Here is a 25,292-nt window from a genome sequence, read left to right as displayed (position 1 = left end):
CTTGCTCCCTTCTGCAACAGCGTTTGTGGATGGTTGCAGGTTGTATTGCTTGTTGATCAGACGTCTGCTTCTTCGAGTATCTCGCGATTCTTTAGTTTTTGTAGATTTTGCTCTTTCCAATAGAGCAGGTGCAGTGGTTTCCGATATCTTCGCGGGTTCATGAAGCTCTGAGAAAGTACGGAATCGAAGATTTTCCAGTAGAGCCCTGTAGACTGCTTGTTCGAGCAGATATTGCTAGTTTAAGCAAATATTATCGGTTTGAGCAAATATTGCACATTTTATGAATTGTTGGTAACGGGACCAAAATGAATATTAATTTAATATACTGACTGCTGGGTCGAGTAAAATAAATAAAACGTTGATCATGAAATCAACATAAAATTATCAGAGTATTTGAATCTGCTCAGAATCATGTTTCTGCGGAGCTCTGAATTCAAAACCCTAATTTTACTGAAATGATGATTTATTGCAAATCAATCCGCAAAGTTCAGCAGGGACCGACTACATGGGATTACGAGTCCACCATGTACGCCCAGATGCTTGAACGAGCGAAATACCAAAGTCTCTTGAGGACCCGTTGGTGAAAGAATGATTAAATGCTGGTTTAATCATTTATTAAAATAATGCTCGTGTGAGCGACAAATAATAAAACCTGGCTATGGAAGGATGATGATCCGACCAAGAGGTCATGAGACCGGCTCTTGGTGTCCGTGGGACCAATGGATGGTCGTTTGAGCAAACCCCCAATTGTTTGGAAAGAGTTTGAACCTAATATGAGCGACTGAGCAAATTAAGTTAAAATCATTAAAATATGTGGGACCGACTGTTTGCAAGCCCTAGGGTCACCCTTGGTCGGTCAAGGGGATGTTCCCGTGTCACCATAGTGTCCGTATCTCAGTCCTGAGAGTTTCAGTATTTTCCGATGCGCATTTGAGCAACATTCTGAGAAAATATGCAGAATCCAGGGTTTTGCTGAAACTAGGAAAATACATGAGATGATGAAAAATTATAAATAAAACAGGGAATTGCAAAGTGTGGGACCGACCACGGCTAGGGCATGGACGGACGGTTGACAAGCACGATCCCACACTTTCCCAGTTTTATGTAATTTTACGTATTTTCTCTGATTTGAGGGAAATTCCATGAAACTGGAGAGTTTTATTAAATTAAGGAATTTCCATGAGATGAGGGAGATAAAATAATAATAAAATAGGGAACGATGGAGTGTGAGACCGGCAATGGTCAAGGCATGGCCGGCCGGACAACGGGCACGATCCCAGGGCACTCTTCCCAATTTTATGTAATTTTTTATGATTTTAGGGAATTTTTTATGTCTTGTTCCAAGAATGCATTTTGATTGTGACATGTGTTTAATAATGTTTGATTGCTTGACCTTCGGCGTGTATAAACAATCGATATCTTCTTTTCTTTTGAAATATATACACATTTAACATCATTTTCTAATTTTTATAAATACATGATTGTATATATAAATAATATATACATAAAATATGCATATACATGTCCGCGTCCTAGTTTTTTGAGAATTTTATAGTGTCCGCCTTCGTGTCGTGTCCGCGTCTACACCTGTGCAACCCAGCTTCTGATCAAACACGATTCTTAGCAAATAAATAAATAAAAAGTTGTGCAATCTACTATCTAGCGTAATTATCTTATGCATTTGTATTGAGTCACGTGTTATCCAACTAAATTTACTAAACCCATTGCAACAATGTTGTTCAAACATAACATTTTATAATATATTTAAAGCATATTGTTTATAATATATTTAAGCAATGTTCTCATGTAAGCTCTTTTAATATATGTTATCTTTTGTATTAAATAAAAAAGAAAATGTTATAACCCAAGAATACTCGTAAAAACAAACCATACGACACAAAACCCAAGTTATAATCGAAGAGGTTGAGCATGGCCATATGCCGGGCTGATACCTACTAGTCTTATAAAAAGCAGTGATGTTTATGTATCCTTAAATAGCAGGAAAGATATAAATAACCATAGCAGGTTCTGGTTTAGCTTCGCCAATCATGTCACATGTTCTCCTATCTAGTGTGCCACCCAACTTGAGTTCTGCCACACAGTTATACACCAACTTCACTGTTTTTGTACTGCATGTTCGGCAATACCTGAGACACAAGAAACTAGACGGAAGAATAACTCATGCATAGTGGTGGAACCAGAAAATGAATGTTGGGATAGCTTGAAAACAAATTGACTTGATTTGGGCTGGCTTAAGCCTATTGTTTAAGCTTGATTTTTTATTATCAAATACAATTGCACTACAAAATGGAAGCTTTTATTGGATTTAGGGCTGACTTAAGCCAGTCGTCACAATGTAGATCCGCCCCTGATCATGCATCACACAGTTCCAGGTTCAAATTAATGGTTAAATTGATTTAATTTAATATCACGTAAACAAACCAGCAGGTGGTTGTTAAATAACAAGGCCAATTTTGTTTGATCGATAAAGAATTTAGCGTTGACGAGTTTCGATCAACAAAGGTTGATGTAGATTGTCGGCATATTCTCCGCAACTTCCCATATAAATACCGGAGTTAAGTGAAACCAAGCTTTCGACGTAATTCTCCGCTGCATGTACAGGTACTGAACTACTTGTAATGGTATCTTTCTTTGGGTCATATAGAACAAACTGTCTTTCATCCCTAGTCTTTAATAGAAGAATCTTATCATCTTTGAAAGACCAAATCACTCTTAGTGGATATAGATCGAAAATCTGTCGATGTTCCGTCGGGTGAATGACAAAACGTTTAGTCCAGGATTCTTGGACACCATAATCTTGCATCACCCATATCTCAAGTTGATAACAAGGCTCCCCAAGGACCCAAACACCATTAACCACACATAGGCACTCTTCCAACACTCCCACAGTGTGGAGAGGACGGTTGTCCCGAAATCCATTTGGCAACTGCATTTGTTTAAACCTCTCCTCGCTGAAATCAAAAGAGACTATAAACTGCTCCCTTAGCCACTTATTTCCGTGTATTCTTTTAGCTAACCAGTGGCGAAATCCGTTAACAAGCACCCCAGATACACTGTCAAAAGGGATATACTTGAGCATATGATAAGGGATGGTGTCAATGCTTCTCCATGAATCTGACTGTAATGAATATACCTCAGATACATAAACATCCTCCTCACTTGGTGGCATCTTGACAGAACCATCTTGTATGAAATCACCTTTAACAAGCTTGTAGTCATCATGCTTATAATCATAACCAAATGAATATATAGAAGAGTAGTGGTTTGTTACTCTAGTTGGTGAATTGGGTAATACCTTATATTCTCTAGTGGTTGGGTTCCAAATAACAAAGAATGACACCAACCCATAAACCATACTAGTTTGAAACATGATGCAGATCAAACCGTTACAAGATCCCAAGAAGTGAATTGGAATAGCTAAGTCTATGAATGGGGGATCAATTTCAACACAATCATCATCCCTATTTGGTGATATGAAAGAGTTAGAAAAGAGTGTATCATCATAACTGACTGTGCTAACTAGAGGATAACATGGTTTGGTGCCGTCTTGAATCATAAACATAAACTTAGATCGATTTTTTCGGTTGTGGATCGTATGATCTAGATGATGTTTCACAAAACTAGGGTTAGAAACTAAGGAAAACAACGTCTTGCAAACATACTTAACATTAAGGATCGATTCCGCAGGTACCCTTAGAAGGATTTCTTGTATCACATCTTCTGGGAGGAGGATCATTGCTGCTGCGCGGTGGTGATTGGAGTTTCTGTATTTTGTTTTTTTGTGTGGGGGGAGGATCATGCTTGACATTGCTGCTGCGCGGTGGTGACTGGAGTTTTAGTATTTATGCCGAAAAAGAATTCAAAAAGCCCTTGTTGTCTGTGTATATAGACGATTCGCTATATGTTATATATATAGACGTTTCCCAATGTAACTGTGTTTCCGAATTAATAGGTGATTCTCACCGCTATCTCAGAAGATGATTTAGAAAAGGAAAACAATTCCATCTCCTCTTCCTGGATTTCGTAATCCTGAATAGTTCTCTTCTTTTTTGACTCGCGAAGGGAACAATAGATTAAAAAAGCCACTCCTCACCAAGATGGTACAGAGCAGTCTGTAGAAAATACAAGAAACACAAGCTCAAATGTAGCAGAGCTCGTAGAAGAAAAACCCAAAACTCAACAAAAAGAAAAACTGGTAGCCTAAATTAATGCATTAATGCCTCCAGTTGTACAATACAGAATTCAGATGGATTCCGTAAAAGATTTTTGTACCTAAACACCAGTTATATATAAAAACCTTAACCGTATTGAGAATTTCCTCCAAAAATTTGTAACGCCCATTGAAAAGCCTCTCATTTCTCTATATCCACGCGAAAGGAATGATGTCCCAAATGTGATTTCTAACATTTGAGTTCTTAGTTTTTCTTCTCTTCCATTCCCATATGGTATCTCTGACTGAACCTTGAAAGGCCCATTGCAAACCATAACAATTCAGAAAATAAAGCCACACATTCCTAGTTGTTTCGCAATGCCAAAATAGATGTTGATCTGACTCCACTGCTTTCTTGCAAAGTAAACATCCATTCACCATAATAGAATTCCGATAAGTATCCAAACACGGATTGCACTGTAACAATAGAGTCCACACGAAAAAAATTACCTTTTCCGGGATTTTTGGGTTCCATAAGCTTTCATGTGGAAAGAGCACCAAACCGTCCATCTCCATAGCCTTATAACACTCAACAAGGCTAATTTTGCAGATGAAAGAGAAGGTATTTATGATGCTAATTTTCTTCTTTATGAGGTAAGATACTGCAAAGATTTTACATAAAGGTTCTGTTATTTTCTATTTTTTCTTCAATTTTTTTTTCCTGATGATGATTGATTAGTTGATGTGTTATATACACACATCTTAATCTTATACTTTTTTTCAGATATATTCTTTGATGCTGATTTGATTTATGAAATATATTTTGTGTTTGGGTGATTTTAGGTATTGCAATGGATAGTAAATGCAATCAAGAAATTTGGGGCTGGGGTGTTAGAGTTGTTTTTTAACTGTTGATTTTTTTTTTATTGTGTGTGGTTTTAGGCTTTCTGTTAATTGTATGAAATAGGATTTGATATGAATCTTAATAGTGGAATTTTTGGTGTTTGCAGGGATTTCTCTGAGGATAAGAAGAGTAGTTTATGTAAGTACTAATTTCTCAATTGATGTTTTTGTATTTCATGGTCACTAGAAATGACCGCATACTCTGTTTTATTAGGATTGAAAATCTTTTGTGATTCTTATATTATATTGGTAATTTGGTATGATATGTGTTGATAGCATGGTGCGAATGGTGCTTTAATGAGTTGTACTATATGGTTTTTACTTTTTAGTTTGTTTCATACTGAATTTTTTTTATTTGAAGGATCGTGGATTTTTTGGTGTTTTATTTTTGCAGGGTTTTCTCTTGAGGATAAGAAGGGTAGTTTATGTAAGTACTAATTTCTCAACTGATTTTTTCTGTGTTTGATGGTAACTAGAAATGTGTGCACAGTCTATCCTGTTAGGATCTAAAGTCTTTTGTGGTTCTGGTCTCATATTGAGTAATTTGATATGGTATATGTCTTGATAGCATGGTGCGAATGGTGTTTAAATTGTTTTAATTGATGGTGTTTACTTTGTTTCTTACTGAATTTGTTTTATGTTGAAGGATTATAAGTCTGATGGAAAAGGTTCGTTCATGTACTTTAATTGGATTTGTAACTAAGGAATTCTGAAAGTTTGCATATATCAAGTGGCCTGAGCATAGCTGGCAAAGGTAGTGTAGCTGCAATCTTATGCTCTTTGGTTTTGGTTTTTATCTATTCTGTATCAAGTATAATAGTCTTGCAAAATGCTAGATGGACTTTTTAAATATAATTTCTGAATCTTTATCCATTTCTTGTGGTGCATGGTATCCTGGATGAAAATGTCAACGCCAAAGAATGAAAGAACATGATTATTATAGTATTGGAGCTTTCAGAGTATGCACCTATTAGGTGGTTTTGCATTCTGTTTCTGATAATGTATTATGGTTTATCTATCTTCTTTTAGTTGATGCCGCTTGTTGATTGCTTTGTTTGTTATGTTTTTTACAGGTCAGTCTGAATAATAAGTTGGTGGCATATGCAGAAGACACTATTGGAAATGAGATTTATACTGTTTATGGCATTGACGCAGATTCTCAAGCTTTAGTTGGGAAGCCATTGGTTAAGAGATGATTTATAACGTGATTTTTTAATGATGGTTGGTATATTTTTTTCTGTGATCGCAGACATACATGTTTAAGTAAGGCTTCATCCACGGTCAATGGAAGCACCACGAACTCAAGGTTGAGGACAGCAACACCCTCCTCTTGGATGAGAAGCAAGTTGCAGTTTTTGGTTGTAGAAACCTCGAAGAAATCCTATTGGTTGAGACTGGAGCTGAATACAATGTTGATTCACTGTCCATGCAATGACTGGTTAGTCTAATTGTTTGTCACTTTTTTAATTGAATTTATTTTAAGAGTTATGCAGTTGTAGCTTATATTTACTCAATCATGTGTTTCAGCAACACAGAAGACTGTTGGCTGTCCATCGAGCAAGGACTGGAGAGGTGGAAGGGATGCATCATTCATTATATTTAATAAAGCTTAGAACTGGTATTCGTGTGAGGTCATGTTTTGTTTATAAATTTTTGGTTATTCTGAACCCAAGTGTCAACTGAAATAAGATATCATCAGTGTGTTGTACATTTAAGGAATTCAAATTTTAATCGAATAGCGAATGTTTTAACTTCAGCTCATTTGAATGTAAATTGATTGAATTTCGTTCAGTTTTTGCTTCTTGTTCGTTTCTAATATTTTATTTTATTTTCTAGTTAAAGTTCAACTGAATCAGTTATGGATTCAGCTGAATCAATTCTTTTTTGTATATAAAATATGATCCAGCAATATGACTGCTCCTACCGGTATTTTGATGACAGTTCAAGATAGTCTTAATTTGAAAAATTTAAAGAATCTCAGAAGCAGTCATTTTGGGTAATAAGACTACAATGTTAGGGCTCCCAGAAACAGTCCTTTTTAGAGGTTTTAAGAGTTTTCTGGCAGACGTTTTTTTTGCACTTTCCACTAGTGGAGGAAGAGATACACTATCCCATTAACACCACCGCAGAACCAGAACCTATTCGCCATGGAAATAAGAAGAAGAATTTAACCTCTGATGTGAAGAGAAGGATTCTTGAAAAATTGATGCAAGAAAGCACATATGGGAGACTTCACAAGGGAGTTATCACTGATACTGCCGCTCGGTTTAAAGTTAGTTTTAGAACTGTTTCGAGATTATGGCATGATGCTAAACTGGAAAATGCAAATGGAGATGTGGTTGATATCTCTTCTAAGATGGTCAATATAGTTGGTAGAAAGAGAATTCAATTAGATTTACATAGAATTAAGTTGATACCTCTTTGCAAATGGACAACAATTAGAGGAATAGCACACGCACTAAAATTGTCAACCACAACAGTACATCGACGAATCAAGGATGGATATCTTCGACCACATTCAAATGCCTTGAGGCCGGGACTTACGGATGCAAACAAGATAGCAAGGGTGAATTTTTGCTTAAAAATGATAGACAAAGGTATGACCCAATCTTCAAATTCATTCATTGACATGTTGGATCAAATTCATATAGTTGAAAAATGGTTTTACATTACAAGAAGAGCACAAAAGTATTATCTTAATGTCGAAGAAGAAAAGCCTTTACGCACGTGTGAAAGTAAAAAATTTATCACTAAAATTATGTTTTTAACGGGCGTGGCTCGTCGTCGCTTGGGTTTTGATGCTAAGATCGGAATATGGCCTTTTGTTGTTAAAGAAGCCGCAAAAAGGAGCAGCAAAAACCGCAAAGCTGGCACAATGGAAACCAAGGCCATGAAATCTGTTGAAAAAGAGGTTATGAGGTGTTTTTTGATTGAGAAATTGTTGCCTGCTATCAAGAAGAAATGGTCGTTCAATAATTATAATAAAATCTTTATACAACAAGATAATGCAAAACCACATGTCCACGAGAATGATATAAAAATTATGGAAGCGGTTAGAAGTTACGGGTTAGATATCGAGTTGTTGTGTCAACCTCAAAACAACCCCGACTTGAATGTTTTAGACCTTGGGTTCTTCAGCGCTATATCTGCACTTCATCATACTGATGCTCCAACCACATTATATGAGTTTATCGCAAGTGTTACGAGAGCTTTTGAAAATTTCTCGGTTGAAGACGCAAATAATGTTTTCATAACATTACAATCTTACATGAAGAAGATTCTTAGAATCAAGGGTGGGATTCACTACAAGATTCCTCGTATGCATAAATGGCGTTTAATTAGAGATGGACAACTCCCAAATGCACTTGAGTGTGATCCTCAAGTATTGAATGAGGCCAGGGAATTTATGAGGGAGTATGAAATTATGCATGAAAGTTCTTCAGGTATGTGATTTCAAACTTGTTTTTCGCTTATTTTACACATTATTGAAGTCTTTAATGGCAAGCTTGAATTCTTTTTATTTATTTTTGCAGATGACAAGGTTAAAAGAGATAAATGACATAAAAGCAGCAGTAGTAGTAGCCACAGAGACAAGAAATACCACAAGCATTCTAAACATTCTGATAAGAATCATGTTAGTAATTTATTGTATGAAGAATTTATATTTCAAAGAATCTCTGATCGATAATTCAGAATCTCACTAGGTTTTGTGTTTTCTTCTGCTAGTTGTATGTATGTACTGCATTCTTAGACTGTTGGGGTAGGCTGAGTTCTTGGAATGGACCTGTTTTTTTTGTTAACATATAGATGACCATCAACGAATTTCAGCTCATTTTTTAATATGCAAAAATTTGCGTCGTCTGTAGATGAATTAGAAAATTTGTTGTTGTTGAATACAAACGTTCCAGATCTTATTTTAGTTTGAGTGGGAATCTGGGAATTTCGTCAAGTGAAAATCATGTGCATCTCTCTTACTAGTTGAGTTTCCCCTTTCCCCTCTAACTGAAATGGATTACTATGGCATACCAATTTATATATTTAATGAACTGATATTCATTCCCCAATAAGTTTTTTGAGATCATATATAAGTTACCTTTACATATGCGCACTACCAAGCTAAAACATAGAGCTAGCTACCAAAGAATGATTAATTCCTACAATGATACATGTCAGTATGGTTATGAGGGCGATAAGCTGTGGTAGTGGTTCTTAAATGGTTTTGACCATGATTTCACCATTTACAGTTCTCAAAGACTTGGTTTTCTTTTATCTAATTTGTTCTTTGCTGTCATATTTAGTATGTGCGCTTCAAATCAAAACCATATTTTTTGCCTTGTTACTTGAGTCTGTGTGTTTTTTCTTTATCATGTATTTTTTGCCTATTGGTTATTGTGTGCAATATCAGTTTTAGACCCTATGAAAGCAAACCAAACGAAGGCGAATATGAAAAGAAAAAGAACGGGCCAGCTTGCCATGGATTTTAAACAAACTATTATCGGCAACGATATTTACAAGAGCTGGCTTGAGGACGCCTCTGACCTTGTCGGAAGAAAGAAGTTTTTAATATTGCACCACCTTCTATACAAAAACAATACTTGGTGACTCTGCAGTCTTTTCCTTGTAGCTAAAAACACCTTTGTACTATGATGTTTTTGCAAAGAGCCAAATCTATCAATAAAATGAAGATAACACAGCTCATGGACCTCCCTCCAGTAGCGATTGTATGTGGGTTGGCACGAAATCATTGCACAGAGGTCTATTTTCCGAAGCCACTACTTGAGCTATATAGGAGAAGAATCCACATTCGTCCACCTCGTGATTCAGCACCCAAGCCACCTGAACCAGTAAGCTTATTATCTCTTGCTTGATTTCGTACATACAATTACATACAATTTTTTAACAATGCAACTACTCCAGAAGCCCCCACAATTGCATACAATTTATAGTAGACAAACCATAAATGTGAATTTCAAATTAGCGAAGTTAACTAGTTTACGCACTCACCCCCATTACAGACCATAATGTCTAGATAATGCTGACCAAAGTTCAATACAAATAGTGAGAGAAATTTAAAGTCCACTTATGTCTACGTGACCCACTTACCTTGCTGCCCCTGATTCAGTTTGATTGCGTACACATCTAGGGTGTCATTTTTAAAATTTATGTTGTGCATCCATGAGCACCACTTCAGGATATGATGATTTTATGAACCCTGAATGTGTGTATTGTTGTTGAGTGGTTGATGTTTAATGTTTGCCATCTTATATAATATGGTTTTCTTATACAATCTGTTTAGTGTTTTCCATCTTTGCAACTATTGAGTTGTAATTTTTAAATATGATGCTGGAAAGACTGCACTGTGTTATGATCAATGCATCATCTGCTGCGCGTAGTGTACTGCCAACATTATATAGGTTGGTGCTTTTGAATGAAAGGGGTTTTATTGAGACACTCATGTCATGTTTTCACTTTTCAGTTGTCATTGACAACTAGATTTAGATTCATTGGGATCGGTCTTTGATCAGTGGAGACATTTACCTGCAAACCAGGAAATGATTCCTTTTCCATGTCACTTGAATTGTTCATAATTACATTTACGTTCAATACATCCACTTTTTCTTATATTCTGTTTGAAATGCTGCCTTATTTTCATGTCACACCTCTTGATTAGATTTGGGTACTTGTGTCATTGTATAACGAATTTAAAGATGCTTCTTTTCTACCCTACGCTGGATACACCTGAAGATGAGTTAACTGCTTCTTTTCATGAGCCTAGCTTTCAATTTTTAAATATGATGCTGGCTTCAAATTGCTTGTATAGAATGCAGATGTATATGTGAGAATGTATCTGATTTAGAATTCTCTGTATCTCCACTTCAGACAGCTTGTCTCTTTGTGTGTTCTGATTAGGTCGTTCCGCTTATCCCAATGGAAGGAAACACTGGCTTTGGTGCTCAATGGTTAAGGCCATTACTGGAAGCAAACTATTGCATTCCTTATAGAGACCACGGGGAAGAAATGTCTAAAAGTGAAACAAAATATATCTGCTTGGATTGTATGGGTAAATCCATTTGTTCTTATTGTCTGATTCATCATAGAGAACATCGCATTGTTTAAGTAGGTTCTCTCAGTTTTGTTTTTTTTGATTTTTGGAAACCCACTTGGAAGATTGAACTCTTATTAACATTTTTGTTCCGCCAATTGCAGATAAGGAGGTCTAACTACCACAACGTTATTAGGGTTAATGAAGTTCAGAAGCACATAAACATTTCTGGTGTTCAACATTATGTAATCAACAATGCTGAAATCGTTTTTCTCAACGAACGCCCTCAATTAAGACATGGTAAATGAGTTACAAATACATGTGAAATTTGTGCCAGGACCTTGCTTGATTCATTCAGATTTTGTTCTTTGGGTTGTAAGGTAATTTTGAGTCAATACACAGAACCCATCATTTGAATGGCGCTATAGGTTACGCATCTGCTCCCGTATTGAAAATATTTGAATAATTATGTTTGCACATACGTACAGGCGAAGAAGATGATGTATGCTGTCGAAAAAGCTATGGAATCTGTGGATCAGCTTTCCAAGTAAACATGTCAGATCCTGAACTTCAATCAGGCAAAGAAGATATGACAGCTTACAAAGGGGATATTGGTTGATTGTTGATTGACAAAGGAGTATGAAGCTAATAAAAGATCTGGAATGTACTCTACGATCATTTCCTCCATGATCACTCCATTGTAATGTTACAGCATTAGATTCTTTTGTTTTACTCCATTGTAAGATTTGGAGTAGATTAAAGGTTTGCAAAGGTTCTGTAATTTTATGTCCTGTAAATGTTTGTTTTGCCTCTTGATTGTCCAAGAAGCCCCTTTATTCCCATATATAAATACAAAGAATCATTTTTTGGATTAATCCACACACCATAATTGGATGATGATGTGATTTATCTGTAGATTCTGCATTGGTTCTTGGCTAATCTTCAGACCCATGACAAACTTACCATCCATTATCACTCACAACATTTCCTTACCACACATTCTCCCAATTCCAAATTCTACAACACAGTGCAACACAACTTGAAACTCTAGTAGCTATATTAACTCCATTCAACTAACACTAAACCCAGCAACATTGTTATTAACTCCATAACCTCTTTCATATCCTGTAACTTACACAGCCACTACCAACAAAGTAACATTTCAGCTCAGAGTTGCTGATGGACGTCAAAGATTTGCCATTCAACACCATTAGTAAACCTGAAATTCTCATTCAGGACATTCTTCGAACAACTTGTGGGCGTAAAATTCTCATTCGAGTTATTGATTTCTTCTAATCCAATTTGTTCACCAAATCCCCCATTAAACAAACAGAATTCTCTATCTTTCTTTATCTCTCAAAATATCTCTATTTCTGATCCCTCCCACTCTCTGACAAACTACAGTTCGTTAAAGACTAGTCTCATCTCAACTCATGCAGCTACCCAGAAGAAACACACCTCTGTTGAAACAGCAGGTGGTGGTGATGGAAGAAGAAACAACAATCTTTCAATCATTGTTGTAATTTTCTCAATTTTTCTTTTTGCGGGGTTTATGTATAATGAAGATGTTAAATCAATTACATCAAAAAATCCAAGAAACCCATGCTGATGATTCTGATGTTAAACCATCATTAATCCAACAATCCATTATTGAATCAGTGGTGGTTCCTAAACAGAATCCAGAAATCAAGAAGATTATTGAAGAAATTGAAGGGCCTCCTGAAAGTTGTGATTTTTTTGATGGGAAATGGGTTTTTGACATTTCTTTGTTGTAATGGTGGCGACGGTGTTGCTGGTGGTGTAGTGGTGGCATGGTGTTGTTGGTGGTGGTTTCTTTGGGAGAAGATGAAGCTGAAAGAGGCCTGTACCGATGGTGAAGGTGTTTCGGTGATAATGGTAGAAAAAGAAAAAACGATTTTACGAAACTTATATTTTTGAAACGTATATTTTAGGAAACCAGACTATTAAAAAATAACCGAGGGAGTATATATATATATATATATATATATATATGCATATATCCCTCGATATTCTCAATCACTAAAAGATTTACATGCAGTCATTCTCGCATCAACATTAAAGGAAAGTCAATGAAGAACTTAAAGTTGGCAATACAAGTAGAATCCGTCCTTATTGGTGGAGCTAAAATTTTATCTTCCTCCTCATCCTCTTGGTCTTTCTTCTTATCCTCAATGAATGTGAAGATGTGTTTGAAGTTACTCTGGAAGTGCTAATATCAGTGTTGTACTACATATATGATATGCTCACAAACGCATATCAAGCCATGAACAGCGCTATGGTATGCTCACAAACGCATGAGGGAACCACTTCGAGAATGCTCCATTCTTTAGTTTTACGATCAGAGCATACAATCCGTAGCAAGGGAAGTAAATTAGGGCCAGGCAGAAGTACCTGTAGATAAAATTCTCATGAGTGCAGGAGCGCGAAAGCGGAATATATAGAAGAGCTTAAATTCAATAATGATTTAGTGTTGTACCATAGAGGTGCCCATGGAGTTGATAGATCTAGGAATGGGTAAGGCCACCTGGAAAAAAGAAATGAAACCACCAATTCAGCCAGAAGATTAAAACTTTTGCTTTGTTTGTCTGCTGTTAAGATGGAAAATCGCTATGGTGTTTTGTTTAGCTTACCATGAACCACCACATGCGTGAAGAACCCATAAGAAAACGCCATACGTACAATTGAATAGTAAGAAATATGCAAACCGAAACCACGGGAAGGGCTACAAACAAGCAAGTCTCCATCACAATTTCATCAAGTAAAGAAACTAGAATTGGAACAAAATCTTCTCCAGATTTGGCCGTTATACTTACAAGGCTATTGAGAGCGGTGTCAATGAGAAGAAACACCGCGTTAAGAGAATGCATGCATCCCATTAACTGCCAAACAGAAGTCATTAGACATGAAATTAGTGATATATGAGTTTTGAATCGTAGGATTACTGCATTAGCTCTATGACAAATGTAGCTCTAGTAAATACTACATACATCCTAGATAACGAGGTTTTGAATCTTATACTTCTCAGCGAGGATTGAGTAGTCTCACCAGGTTCATTTCGACTCCTGCAACAGCGAGAGATGGGACTATAAGAAACCAAAAGATGGTATCTGTAAGGATCACAGCTCCGGCACAAGTCTGGCAAGAGAAAGGTTGGCATCAATTGCATATTTCAAGCAATGCCACCTAGTTGGCTTGCTACGAAAAGAAGTATTTTAGGCAGGCTAACCTGATAGACTGTTTGCATCAGATATCCCCAAAAGCCAGCTATTTCCTTGATGCTGTCCTGCTCATGATAGCTCTGCACTTTGACAGTAGCTCTGACTTTGTTTGCCGAAAAATTTATGGTTGTTTTGGATTTATTACTACTCTCTGCCATACTCGTTTTTACCGAACTATTTTTTCCATTGTTTTGGTTGACAGGTTTCCTCGAGTTCACCAAACATCCTTGTGCCGATGCTATTGTGCCAAGCTATATGCAGAAATGAATGTTAGATGCGGGAAGTTGCACTTTGATTCTGAAGTACAGAAAATGTTAGACCACACATACCGCGAAATAGAAGACGACTAATGCAAAGGTCCACCTATGTATCACTCACGAAAAGCATAATTAGAGCACAGGTAGTGTCACAGAATATCATATGAAGGAGAAGAAAAAGGAAAACATACTTGGTGTAGTACAGAAACACTGTTTTGCCATGCAGCTGGATGTCCCAAGCCAGAACACGAGCCATAATAACGAAGGATAAAAACCGTGTAACCAGAAGCCATACAGGGTTCAGATTTCTCCAACAACTTGTCCACAACTGATTGGATACTACATGATTCGGTTGAGTCCACTCTGAAGTGATGACATTTCCATTGTCTTTGTCAGGTTGAGGAATCAATAAGCTCTCGTATTTTGTTGAACATTTTCTTGTACCGTCATTCTCTTCATGGCGCAGGAGCATCCATATAGAAAGAAAAATAGAGCTGACAACTACGAGGAAGCATAGAATGTCGTTCCAGGGAACTAGTACCGTCATGGATACAACTTTATCTTGAAACTAACCTAAAGAATTTAGAGATCAGACAGAATGTGATGGATCTTTCACACAATAATGAAGGTTAGTGTTTAAGCTATATGACTAGTGAGTGGTGAACAGAGAAAAGCTTATTTGAGTTAGCTGGTATGGTAGGACTATTAGTTGTACTTCTAGAGAAAGACAAGTACAACTAGACAGAGGTCAAAAAATTTCTCCGCTTTGTTGGTCCATCCCTATGATACTAAAAGGCCAAGAGGGTCCGTATTTTGAGTACAAGTTGGGTTCAAACCAAACAGGAAATCAGAGGATTGAATCCTCCTGTATTATAGTCTTATAGAGTATATCATTGGGTTTTGGGCGAAGGAAAATGAAGCCCAATGGCACTCTGTTTTTCAATTTCTTTCATCTTTACCCCCAAAAGTCTAGTTTGTAAACGTCCTTCACTTCCGCCATTTGGCAAATGTCGCCAGTAATATCCCATACTAAAGGGGTTTCGGGCGGGTTTTCATTCTATACCTTAAATATTTGCATTACAAGGCAAGGATCATGTCAAACTTGATGGTAAATAAGAAGAATGACAATAATTACATGAAATGACAGGATGGACACTAGGCATGGGATTGGAATTTTGAGTTTAGATTTCAGAATGGTTCAGTAGTGTCAGTATGGGACAACCAAGATGAGGATGTTGAGAAGGGCAAAATGGAAGATGAACCATTTTGTCAGATGCTAATTAACCAATTTATACTCCAGTGGAGGGATTTGGAAAATATTTTCCTGCTGAAAAGGGTTACTAGTAATCAAATGCAGATTTGATTTATTATAATAGTAGAGGAAGTCAAAACTATTTCAGTGAACGAACCCAGAGACCAAGGCTTTTGTGATTAGTATGGTAAAATTCATGGTTCATTATACGTGTTGCTCCTCATGTTCTGCATTTAACTCTTGAAATGTTTATAGTGCGCTCCTAAATGCTATCTTCAGAACTGTCACCGTTCTGTCAGTAACTATGGCATACTGTCAGCAGTAATAACTTGTTGAAAATCAGTTACCCGTGAGCAGATTTGCTTGTAATGCAGGTGTAGGAGGATCTTTTTCAAGTATTCTCGAGTTCAACTTGGAAGATATTAACGAGTTTGGTCTTATAGCCCCGTTTGGGAATTGCTTTTTGCTTTTTTCTATCAAAAATTGTTTTTGGTAAAAAAGATTAAAAATATTTTTGGAGAGAAGCACTTCCATTTTGGGCATGCTTTTAAAAGTTACACGGCACTAGCTTTTAGCTTTTAAAAGCCGAAAGGCAGAAGCTGTGGACACATATAATTTTATTTAATTGATTCTCTATTGTAACCTTATTATTTATTATAAAGACAATCATCGTTATATTTTCTATTGTTTATTTTGAATTAATAAATAATAATTACAATAATAAATTTTTTTGAAGCAAACCATAATCATAAAATTCTTTATTAAATGATAAAAATAACTATAAAATAATGATAAAGAATAAAAATAAAATAAAATAAATGTTACTTATATTATTATTTATTTAATACTAAGTTAAAGTAATTATAACTACAATGTGTTTTTAAAACATGTATATTTTTGTGATTAGCTACATCACCAGCACTTTAGAATACCAATTTACCAAACATAATTTATGATTTATTAAAACAAGAAAGAAAATGAAGACGACGTATAACAAAGAAAGGGAAAAAAAATCTAACGGTTCCTTGACACTTGCCACACAAGTAAGTTTTCCCCGAAAATTTAATACTTTTTTTTGTACCATTAGCTTATAGCTTCACTTTAAATAGTTAAAAGAAAAGACTCACTATTACATCCTGCTCTTGTCCGTTCTCTTTTGTGTCTGAAATTTTTAAATAAAATTATCCGAGAACATCGTAATTTAAGTCTGCTATATGTGCCTCTATTTCTCAAACAAAAAACAAAGAAGACAAAGGAATAAAAGAACAATGGTGTGGATTAGTAATTCACAAAGGTTAATAATCTTATCAAAGTACCTGCTCACTTTCTAATGTTTAATGTTGACAACCCTAGTTTGCAAATAATGAGGAGAGAAAGAACTGGTTTAAAAGGCCGTGGAAGAATAAAAACAACAAGAAAAATAATAAGAAAAAAGGTATTACTTGCTTAACTTTTTCTATCTGGACAGTATTTTTATCCGCAAAAGTTTCACGTTTTTCTTTTCCAACTGCTTCAGGCTGGAGGGCACAACAACACTTGGAAAAATGTTGATATAGAGAAAGGGTTAAAACAAAGATGGGACAAATTAGGATATTCTACAGAACAACAGGTTTGATTTGATATCTTTTTGGGAAAAACAAAAATGTGGCTATGTCTCTTATCTGACTAACTAGGGTTTTAATAATATTTGGTGGTACAGAAAGATTTATTGGCGGAAGTATTCTATAACTGTGATTAGGATGAGAAGAAAGTTTATGTCGTAAAGAAAATAAAACCACACGCAATTGAATTTCTCTCTACATATATATAAATACTCCCATGTATCTCTCTCTAGCTCTCTCTCTCTATATATCTCTCTAACTTACTTTATTTTTGTTGTTTTTCTTCTGGATAGGTTAAGAAACAGGAATAAACCAGTCGCCCGAAGATAAAAGTTGAGATTAGTTGAAGGAGATGGCGTGGCTGGACTTTTTATGTTCTACTGTGTAGTACATTCTTTAGTTTTGGATATCTTAACACAAACTCGTGTTGTTGAACTATTCCTTTATTTTACCTTTTCCATTGTAAAAAAACTATCTGGTCTGCATTTAGATCATTTAATAAGAGAAGAGATTCATTTATGTGCAGGGGTTTCATTATTTATGGGAGAAAAATAAGTTTCTTATGTTGGTGGTTTGCGAAATTGTAAGATGAAAATCAATAATTTCTTCTGGTTTTTTGTTTGGTATTCTTGATTTTGGTTTCTCTGGTAAACTAGGTAAATTCGCTGCTAAATATAAAATTGTGTTTTGAAATGTTTCTCAAATCTGAATTCAAAGATTTATGTTGCTATTGAGGTTATGATCATTATCGATCTTGGTTAATTTGCTAGCAATCTTCGTAGGATTTTGATGTTATAATCAGAGATCTCCAATGTTTTTTTTTTTGAATTGGGACTAACACTCAGTCTTGACGAAGATTCTGCTGATCTCTCAACTAATTCATGTGTTGGGTTTGGAACAAAATTTATCTATTTGCTTTCTTCTTCTTTATGATTATTTTTAAGAATCATAGATTGGTGGACTTGGTGCTATTATTGTTGCTGCGGAAAGTAACATGGTAGAATATTTTAGTGCGGATTTATGGATGGGAAGTGAGTTATTCAGTGTCGGATGTTGGGTGCAATAATCAAAAACAAAGAAAAATCAAATAAGCAAAAGTTATTGATACTTAGCTCCTTTATAATGGAAGTGATTGCTTTGACGAAACGAACAAGCTCCCCGTATCTCCGCAACAGCAACAAGGCAAAACTTTGGAAAATAGAGTGAGTCACGCGTTCAACACGCTGTCCTTAAGACATTAGCGCCCGGCTACACTCAAGAGTGATGCTATAGCCCTCACAGGACGGATATCTCCAGGATAAAACACCCTAATACACCTACAACTAGCATATGTAGTAGATGCTCAACTTGAGCTTGGCAACTCCGAAAAACCGTTAAGGAAAATCGCGAATGCTTAAAAACCGCTATAAAATATTTTCCCTTAGGGGTACCTCTAAAATATAGAGCAACCCCTTTCCCATAGATTTTACAAAAGTAGTGAATTTCTTTATTTAATTGACAAATACAACTTAAAAAGAAAAACTCCCCGATGTGGGACTAAAAGCTTTATATAGTTTCTTAAAACTACTAAAAATTGGAAACTCCACGATGTGGGACTAAAAAGTTTCATTCACAAAATAAAACAATAAATTATAATTTTTTATTAAAACTTTAAAAAATTATTTTTTTATTAATCGTTTTCCAACAATCCCCCACATGAATGAAAACTCAATAAAACATGAAAACACAGATAGATCTTGGTAAATAAACATCCCAATCTCACGATCCAAACAGACTGATCGTGCAAGTGTTGAAATCATACTAGTCATTTCTACGTCCTCTCCCTCACACAAAAGTGTGTTGACCCCAGGGTCATACTATGGATTGCATAAATCATAATAGTATTGAGAGCTTTCATCTTTAATTCTCACATGGTGAGACTATAGGTATCTTTCACCAAAGTGAAAAAAGCATGAACTAGTGAACCCTTACTGACCTTTAGGTCCTAAGTTCCAGTAATACCAAAACCATCAAAATGAAAATCACATAAAAAACGCAGGAAATACCATTTTAGGCAGAGGTTTCCATGAGGTCTTGAACCTTTGCTTAGTGAGATATTACCAGAATTACTTGCTAGAGACAGTGAACTATGTCTTGAACTGCTAGCATTTGATGTAATTCGTGATAACAACCACGGGTGATATCTCCAAGATTGTTGCCAAGCTCGTGCCGTTTTGTCCGTTTTGGCCCTGGACGTATCCTGTTTCTCAGAATGCTCTAGAGAATCAGCTCATATTCTCACAGGAAGCGACCCACTTCCTCATTCAGATAGGTGAGTTTCCATAAAGAGTGTTACTGCTACACCCCAATTAAATCTTAAATTGAAACTATAGAACTCATTAAGACTTATTAAAAAGTCATCCTCCACATGCAGTCACACTATCACGTCTACACCATAGGGAAGGGACAGAGAATGAAAATCTCTGATAGTGTTTACCTTTACCCACCACAAATTAGTTGTCTCATTCGAAACCTTGATCATGGGATCTCCAGTCAGCAAGGTTGAGTATTGATGAGTGCTAAAAAGTGCATATTTCTATATATTTCTCTTGGCATTTAACTCATCTTTTGTGCATTAATTCTACATTTTATCCCATATTCTGTATTTTCATTGTTTTCAAGAATAAATATTTTTCTTACTTAATTTTGCATTTTTAGGTAATAAATAAAGTTTGGATGAATAGTAGAGCGGAAAAGAGCAGAAAAGTAGTGAAAAGCCGGGAGGAATTACACAAAGAAGCCGCGAAGAATGTTGTGCACAAGACCAAAAGGCTAGAAGTGGGCTTGAAGAAGAAGAATTGTCCTTAAAGAAGATATGGGCTTCGCATACCCAAGGCCCAAAACCCTTACCCAAACCCATTTTCTATATCCAAACCCGCCTCCATTCTCAGCCGTTAGATCGGATCCATCTCATCATCCAATGGTCGCTTCTTCATCGTTCATCAAAATCTGAAGTCCCTGCAAAATACCATAGTACCTAAATTCCAAGCCTTCAGATTAGATCACATTTAGATCCTACGGTCGCTTCTTTGCCTGCGCATCAAACCTCGATACTTCCGCTTAACACTACAACACCTAACTCCATCTGGTGTCGTTAATTTTGTTGTATCCCATAATCCAACGGTCGCCACATACCTCTCCATCGTAGCCGTTCGATTCAATCTATATGGGATCATCCAACGCCTTCCACTCGTTGTTCATCAAACTCCGCTGAACCTGCTTCACACCCTAGTCACCGAACCCTATTACCCAACCAAACAGACCCTTCTTCTCCATCGGGTTCTTCCTCTCTTCTTCCCAAATTCTCTGCAAAACTCCCTTCTCGTCTGCAACACCACCTCCTCCTCTGTCTCCTCTGCCGCAACCATTTCTATCACTGCCACCACCTCCATCAGCTCCGTCCTTCCCCCAAAACCCATCCCTCTACTAGCCTAGACATTTTACAAAACTCGCACCTCTTTCTCTGAACCCTAGGGTGTGGGATTTGTAAAACATCTCGAGCTAGTATTTCAGAGACGACAAGAAGCGCAGGAGAGGAAGCAGAAGACAAGAAGAAAACCTGGGTCAGAGACAAATTCAGATCAAAATCAGTGGGTAATTTTCAATTCAAAAATTTAGGGATTTTCAAATTAGGGTTTGTAATTTAGGGTTTTGGTTGTAAACTATAAATAGGAAGTGATGTAGGATGTTAAAGTGTGTTCTTGGTTAGCCGAGATACCCCCAAATTTGGGTTAATCACTGTTTAATTTTAGTTTTAATTTTCAATTTAATATTTAGGGTTCTTCAATTTCTGTTTATGTTCTGTTTATGTTAAATTTTTGAATTCATGTTTCAATTATCTTGTATGATGTATGTTAGTGTTAGCATGTTAGTCATGAGCTAAGTCTCACTAGCTGAGGCTCAGATGAAACCTTAGTGCACTAATGAATGATGAATTTCTAGGAAGGCCTGTTTTGCTTGAGTAATGGGAAGTAGTTGGTGCTCTGATATGCATGTGGGGGCAAATCAGTGAGCAAGCTGATTTTCTTCCCATTCTAGTTGGATGCTTAAGTTTTAAAATATAGAATTACATTGTTTAGCTAGGACACAAGGGTGGATTCTAAGCCTTAGCTTAGCCACAGCTGCAAACTCCTCCCTGCCCTTGGCTAACAGCCTTGGTTCCATTGTTCTCTGCTTGTAGTTTCATTGTTCTGTCACATTTACTTCACAGGGAGTGGGATTGTTTACTTTACTTCACTGTTACCATTTGTTTCATTGCTGCTCCCTTGCCTTAGGCTAACTGCCTTTGTGCCTCATTGCCACTGATTTTTGCTTCTTTCCCATGATCATTGTTAGTTTGTTTCACTACCATCTTCATTGCTTTGTAAATATCACAGTTTCACTGCCACTATTTGCTCTTTCTTCTCTTTTGTTTCTCCTGTTCTTGTTACTGCATTCACTGCCTAGTGCTCTGCTGCCTTGTTCTCCCCCTGCTGCTACTACTTGCTGTTGCTGTTGCTGCTGCTGCTCTCCCTTTCCCTGCTGAGCATCTGCTGCTGTGCACTGCTTCTGCTGCTGCTGTGCACTGCTTCTGCTACTGCTGAAGCCCAGATTCATAACAAAAGCCCACTGTGGACTTAATAAAAGCCCAGGTTCAAGGCCCAGCCACAGTTCAGGTTAAGGTCTAAGGCCCAATTCACTGTTACTAAGCCCAGTTCACTGTTAGCCCAAAGCCCAGTGCAACTCAAAAGACCAAAAGCCCATAAGTTCACAGTCAATCCAAAAGCCCACTGAGCCCAAAACCATTTCATTGTTACAAAAACCCACTAAGCCCAAATCACAATTAGAAGCCCAATAGCAATTTAGAGCCCAAATAGCTAGAAACTCCAAACACCCCCAGTCTCTGTGGATCGACCCGTACTTGCACGAGCTACAACTGACGACCGTAAACTTGCGGTATTACTGTAGGCCCGCGTTTTCATTTCACTTCAATTTTATACGCTTTCCCGGTCCCACCAAGTTTTTGGCGCCGCTGCCGGGGATTGGTGCTGTGTTTTTCTTGTAGTTTTATTAGCTATTTTTGCATTTCACTGCATAGCATTTGCATCTGCATCTGCATCTGCTTCACTTCATTTGTTGTTGGTCCTGCTGTTCTGAACCAGTTTTTCCTCTGCTGGGACGCCACCAAGGAAAAGAACCAAAGCCCTACTGGGTTTTTGCAACAATATCAGAGCAGCTGGGCTGTGCTTAAAAGGTAACCCATTTAAGAGAACCCGAATTGTGGGCTTCCAATTTTTAATTGTGGGCTTGTAATATTAACGCCAATTTTTGGGCGTTTTATTTTCTGTTGGGTTTGTAATTAATTTCTGTGGGCTTGTTTGTTTAATTTGTGGGCTTGTATTTAATTTTTGTGAGCTTGTTTAATTTGGACTGGTATTTTGTATTCTGGGTTTTTAAACCCAGCTGAGCTTGTAACCGATCACGCTAGGTTAACTCGTTAGTGGGCCGAGTACCCAAATTCTAGGCCGAGATTTTGGACTCAGTTTCACCAAACGTTTTCAAACCAGCTGAGCGAAAGCAAACACAAAACCAACAGTGGGCTTGCTCCCATTCAAAAACCAAATTTTATTTTCTTTTAAAAAAAAAAAAAAAAAAAAAAAATTTGCTCCTTATTTCAAAAACCAAAATTTTCCCAAAAATCCAAACCCATTAAAACCAAATATTTTTCCCAAAAATCCAAACCCATTAAAACCAAATAGTGGGCTTTGTGTCTTTTCAATATGGGCCAACCTAGTGCTCTCCATGAATACATGTATCCCACAATAAAAATTCCATTATCATGTATTGTATTACCTCAAACCAATACCCCTTTTAAAATAAATGCAAGCATGATACAAATACTTCCTATATTTCGAGGGTTCGATTCTGAGAACCCCTATACTCATGTAAGAGAGTTTGAACAAATTTGTCGGACTATGCAACCTGATCATATGTCCGAAGACTCTCTGAAATTGCGTTTGTTTACATTTTCTCTAAAGGAAAGGGCCAAAATATGGTTTTACGGTTTGAGACCACAATCAATCACCACTTGGGAACAACTCACTAATCAATTTTTCCAAAGATTTTTTCCACATCATAGGACCATCGCTATTCGTCAAAATATCAATTGTTTTGTCCAGTTGGATGAGGAAACTGTTTTTGACTATTTTGAACGTTTTAATGATTTGTTGAGCGAATGTACACACCATGGATTTGAGAAGTGGAGACTTGTCGCTATCCTCTATGAGGGACTAGACTTTAAATCTCGAGCCATGGTTGAGTGTATGTGTAATGGTGAATTTCTTGATAAAACTGTGGATGATGCATGGAAATTTTTAGCTGAGATTGCAGAGAAAACCCGTCACTGGGAGTCCATTAGGGAAACTGAGACACTGTCACATGATATTGGTGGTAATGAATTGAACTTTGGAAATAGCATGTCTAGTCCTTCTCATGTGTATGATATTGAATATGAACCTAATCTAGAGGAACATGAGTTGACTAATGACACCACAACTGCTAATAGGGACAAGTATGCATATTACTATGATGATGATGATGATGATGTTATGTTAGAAGAACATGTCTATGCTGAAAATGTTATGGAACCTTTGGGTTCAAATACATTAGGCTTCTCTGCCTCGACCTTCACGAATGATGTTTCTTCTAGTATTCCATATACATGTGATGTTGATACTGATTTTGAGCATGTGCATATGTCCTATGAAGATGACTTAGGTAATATAGAATCTTCTGTTGACACTAATATGCATGAAAATATAATTGTTGTGTCTGATTCTCTACCTGGGTCACGTTGTGATGTTTCCACTGATTTGCCGATGCATGAGAATAATTCTTCTGATGATGTTGATGATTCTGATTTGTGTGAGCATGGTAAGCATGTTGTGACACGTGTAGAAGACTTAGGAGATGTTGATGTGATTAGTAATGATGTGCCTATCTTCCTACATGAGTCACAATCTGATGGCCTTCCATCCAACCTAGATTTGGTTTGTACCGATATTGTCAAACCGACTTTTCTGAGAGTCCCCAACCTAAGTTTGGAACTGTGTGCTTCCCAAGTCCTCTTGGACTATTTTGCTTCTAAGTATAATACATCTGAGGAACCACAGTTGGAATTAGCATGTTTTCCCGTCCCTAGCACAGTTCATTTTGAGTTAGACCTTGTGCATGATGAACCCCCAAAACTGCGAGATTTTGTTTCCAAAATTTTATCCGTTGAAAAATCCAGGTTTGGGGGTAGCTCATTTTGTTTCACAGTTTCACTTGCGTTTATTTCCTGTTATATTTGTGTGAAGCTGTTGAAACCTCTACACTTTGTCTTTTGGGTTGATCCTCAACTCTTTAGATTGTTAGTGTATGGTGAATTTTTGTATATAATCCAGTAGATAAAATTTCTTAAAAACCTTTTTGTTCCTTTTGTATATATTTTGCTAATCCAATATGATCTCGGCTGACATATGTTGGATTCTTGCCTTGAATAAACGGAGTTCTAATATTGCTTTCGCCGAAATCGGGTATTCTCTTTCCTTTTTCTCTACTCAACATGATCCTCTTCATATGTTGTATTATAATTTTGTTCATATTTTGAAACATTGAGGACAATGTTTAGTTAAGGTTTGGGGGTATAGAGTAGATACCACGATAATATGCCATAATTGAAAACAAGAACTCCTTCTTTTTGGAAAAAATCGAAAAAATTCAAAAAAATTAAAAAATGAAAAATCATAAAAAATGGAGCTCATTTA

General features: G+C 36.6%; 4 protein-coding genes across 8 annotated transcripts; 2 read left to right on the top strand and 2 right to left on the bottom strand.

Annotated features, from left to right (window-relative positions):
- Positions 1–2,267: 2,267 nt before the first annotated feature.
- LOC113323606 (F-box/kelch-repeat protein At3g06240-like) lies at positions 2,268–4,568 on the bottom strand. Its single transcript, XM_026571924.1, has one exon. The coding sequence runs from the start codon at positions 3,827–3,829 to the stop codon at positions 2,495–2,497; it is 1,335 nt and encodes a 444-aa protein (XP_026427709.1). The 5' UTR covers positions 3,830–4,568; the 3' UTR covers positions 2,268–2,494.
- Positions 4,569–4,699: 131 nt separating this feature from the next.
- On the top strand, positions 4,700–6,754 carry LOC113323607. Of its 5 annotated transcripts, none has more exons than XR_003347713.1 (7): positions 4,700–4,825; positions 5,182–5,213; positions 5,469–5,501; positions 5,721–5,828; positions 5,994–6,033; positions 6,148–6,512; positions 6,602–6,754. XR_003347713.1 is itself a non-coding variant. In XM_026571925.1 (3 exons), the coding sequence occupies exons 1-3, from the start codon at positions 6,005–6,007 to the stop codon at positions 6,675–6,677; spliced, it is 309 nt and encodes a 102-aa protein (XP_026427710.1). In that variant the 5' UTR covers positions 5,837–6,004; the 3' UTR covers positions 6,678–6,754. The 5 variants fall into 5 exon arrangements, 1 of the variants encoding a protein (XP_026427710.1); XR_003347714.1 differs by having other exon boundaries at positions 5,994–6,048; positions 6,324–6,512; XR_003347712.1 differs by having other exon boundaries at positions 5,994–6,048.
- A 230-nt stretch (positions 6,755–6,984) lies between these two features.
- On the top strand, positions 6,985–8,633 carry LOC113325023. Its single transcript, XM_026573267.1, has 3 exons — positions 6,985–7,000; positions 7,165–8,517; positions 8,608–8,633. Exons 1-3 carry the CDS (start codon positions 6,985–6,987, stop codon positions 8,631–8,633), a joined length of 1,395 nt encoding a protein of 464 aa, XP_026429052.1.
- A 4,436-nt stretch (positions 8,634–13,069) lies between these two features.
- LOC113323895 (protein rolling stone-like) lies at positions 13,070–15,245 on the bottom strand. The gene is made up of 8 exons (XM_026572242.1): positions 14,805–15,245; positions 14,686–14,719; positions 14,365–14,607; positions 14,184–14,273; positions 13,952–14,017; positions 13,769–13,860; positions 13,615–13,662; positions 13,070–13,529 (listed from the first exon to the last, which is right to left on the bottom strand). Exons 1-8 carry the CDS (start codon positions 15,158–15,160, stop codon positions 13,412–13,414), a joined length of 1,047 nt encoding a protein of 348 aa, XP_026428027.1. The 5' UTR covers positions 15,161–15,245; the 3' UTR covers positions 13,070–13,411.
- Positions 15,246–25,292: the final 10,047 nt, after the last annotated feature.

The sequence above is a fragment of the Papaver somniferum genome, chromosome 11, assembly GCF_003573695.1.
Source record: "Papaver somniferum cultivar HN1 chromosome 11, ASM357369v1, whole genome shotgun sequence".
NCBI classification, from domain to species: domain Eukaryota; kingdom Viridiplantae; phylum Streptophyta; class Magnoliopsida; order Ranunculales; family Papaveraceae; genus Papaver; species Papaver somniferum.
Note: the sequence above shows the minus strand (reverse complement) of the source record. Positions and strands in the feature narration are given on the sequence as shown.

Bases quoted from the DNA above. Each gene is read 5' to 3' on its own strand.
- LOC113323606 (XM_026571924.1), bottom strand. From the start codon at position 3,829: ATGTCAAGCATGATCCTCCCCCCACACAAAAAAACAAAATACAGAAAC.
- LOC113323607 (XM_026571925.1), top strand. From the start codon at position 6,005: ATGATTATTATAGTATTGGAGCTTTCAGAGTATGCACCTATTAG. The intron at 6,049-6,323 runs GTGGTTTTGCAT...CTGTGATCGCAG, and splicing joins TCAGAGTATGCACCTATTAG to ACATACATGTTTAAGTAAGG. The intron at 6,513-6,601 runs GTTAGTCTAATT...CATGTGTTTCAG, and splicing joins CACTGTCCATGCAATGACTG to CAACACAGAAGACTGTTGGC.
- LOC113325023 (XM_026573267.1), top strand. The intron at 8,518-8,607 runs GTATGTGATTTC...TTATTTTTGCAG, and splicing joins TATGCATGAAAGTTCTTCAG to ATGACAAGGTTAAAAGAGAT.
- LOC113323895 (XM_026572242.1), bottom strand. From the start codon at position 15,160: ATGACGGTACTAGTTCCCTGGAACGACATTCTATGCTTCCTCGTAGTT. The intron at 13,663-13,768 runs GTAAGCTAAACA...TCTTTTTTCCAG, and splicing joins CACGCATGTGGTGGTTCATG to GTGGCCTTACCCATTCCTAG. The intron at 13,530-13,614 runs GTACAACACTAA...TTTTATCTACAG, and splicing joins ACTCCATGGGCACCTCTATG to GTACTTCTGCCTGGCCCTAA.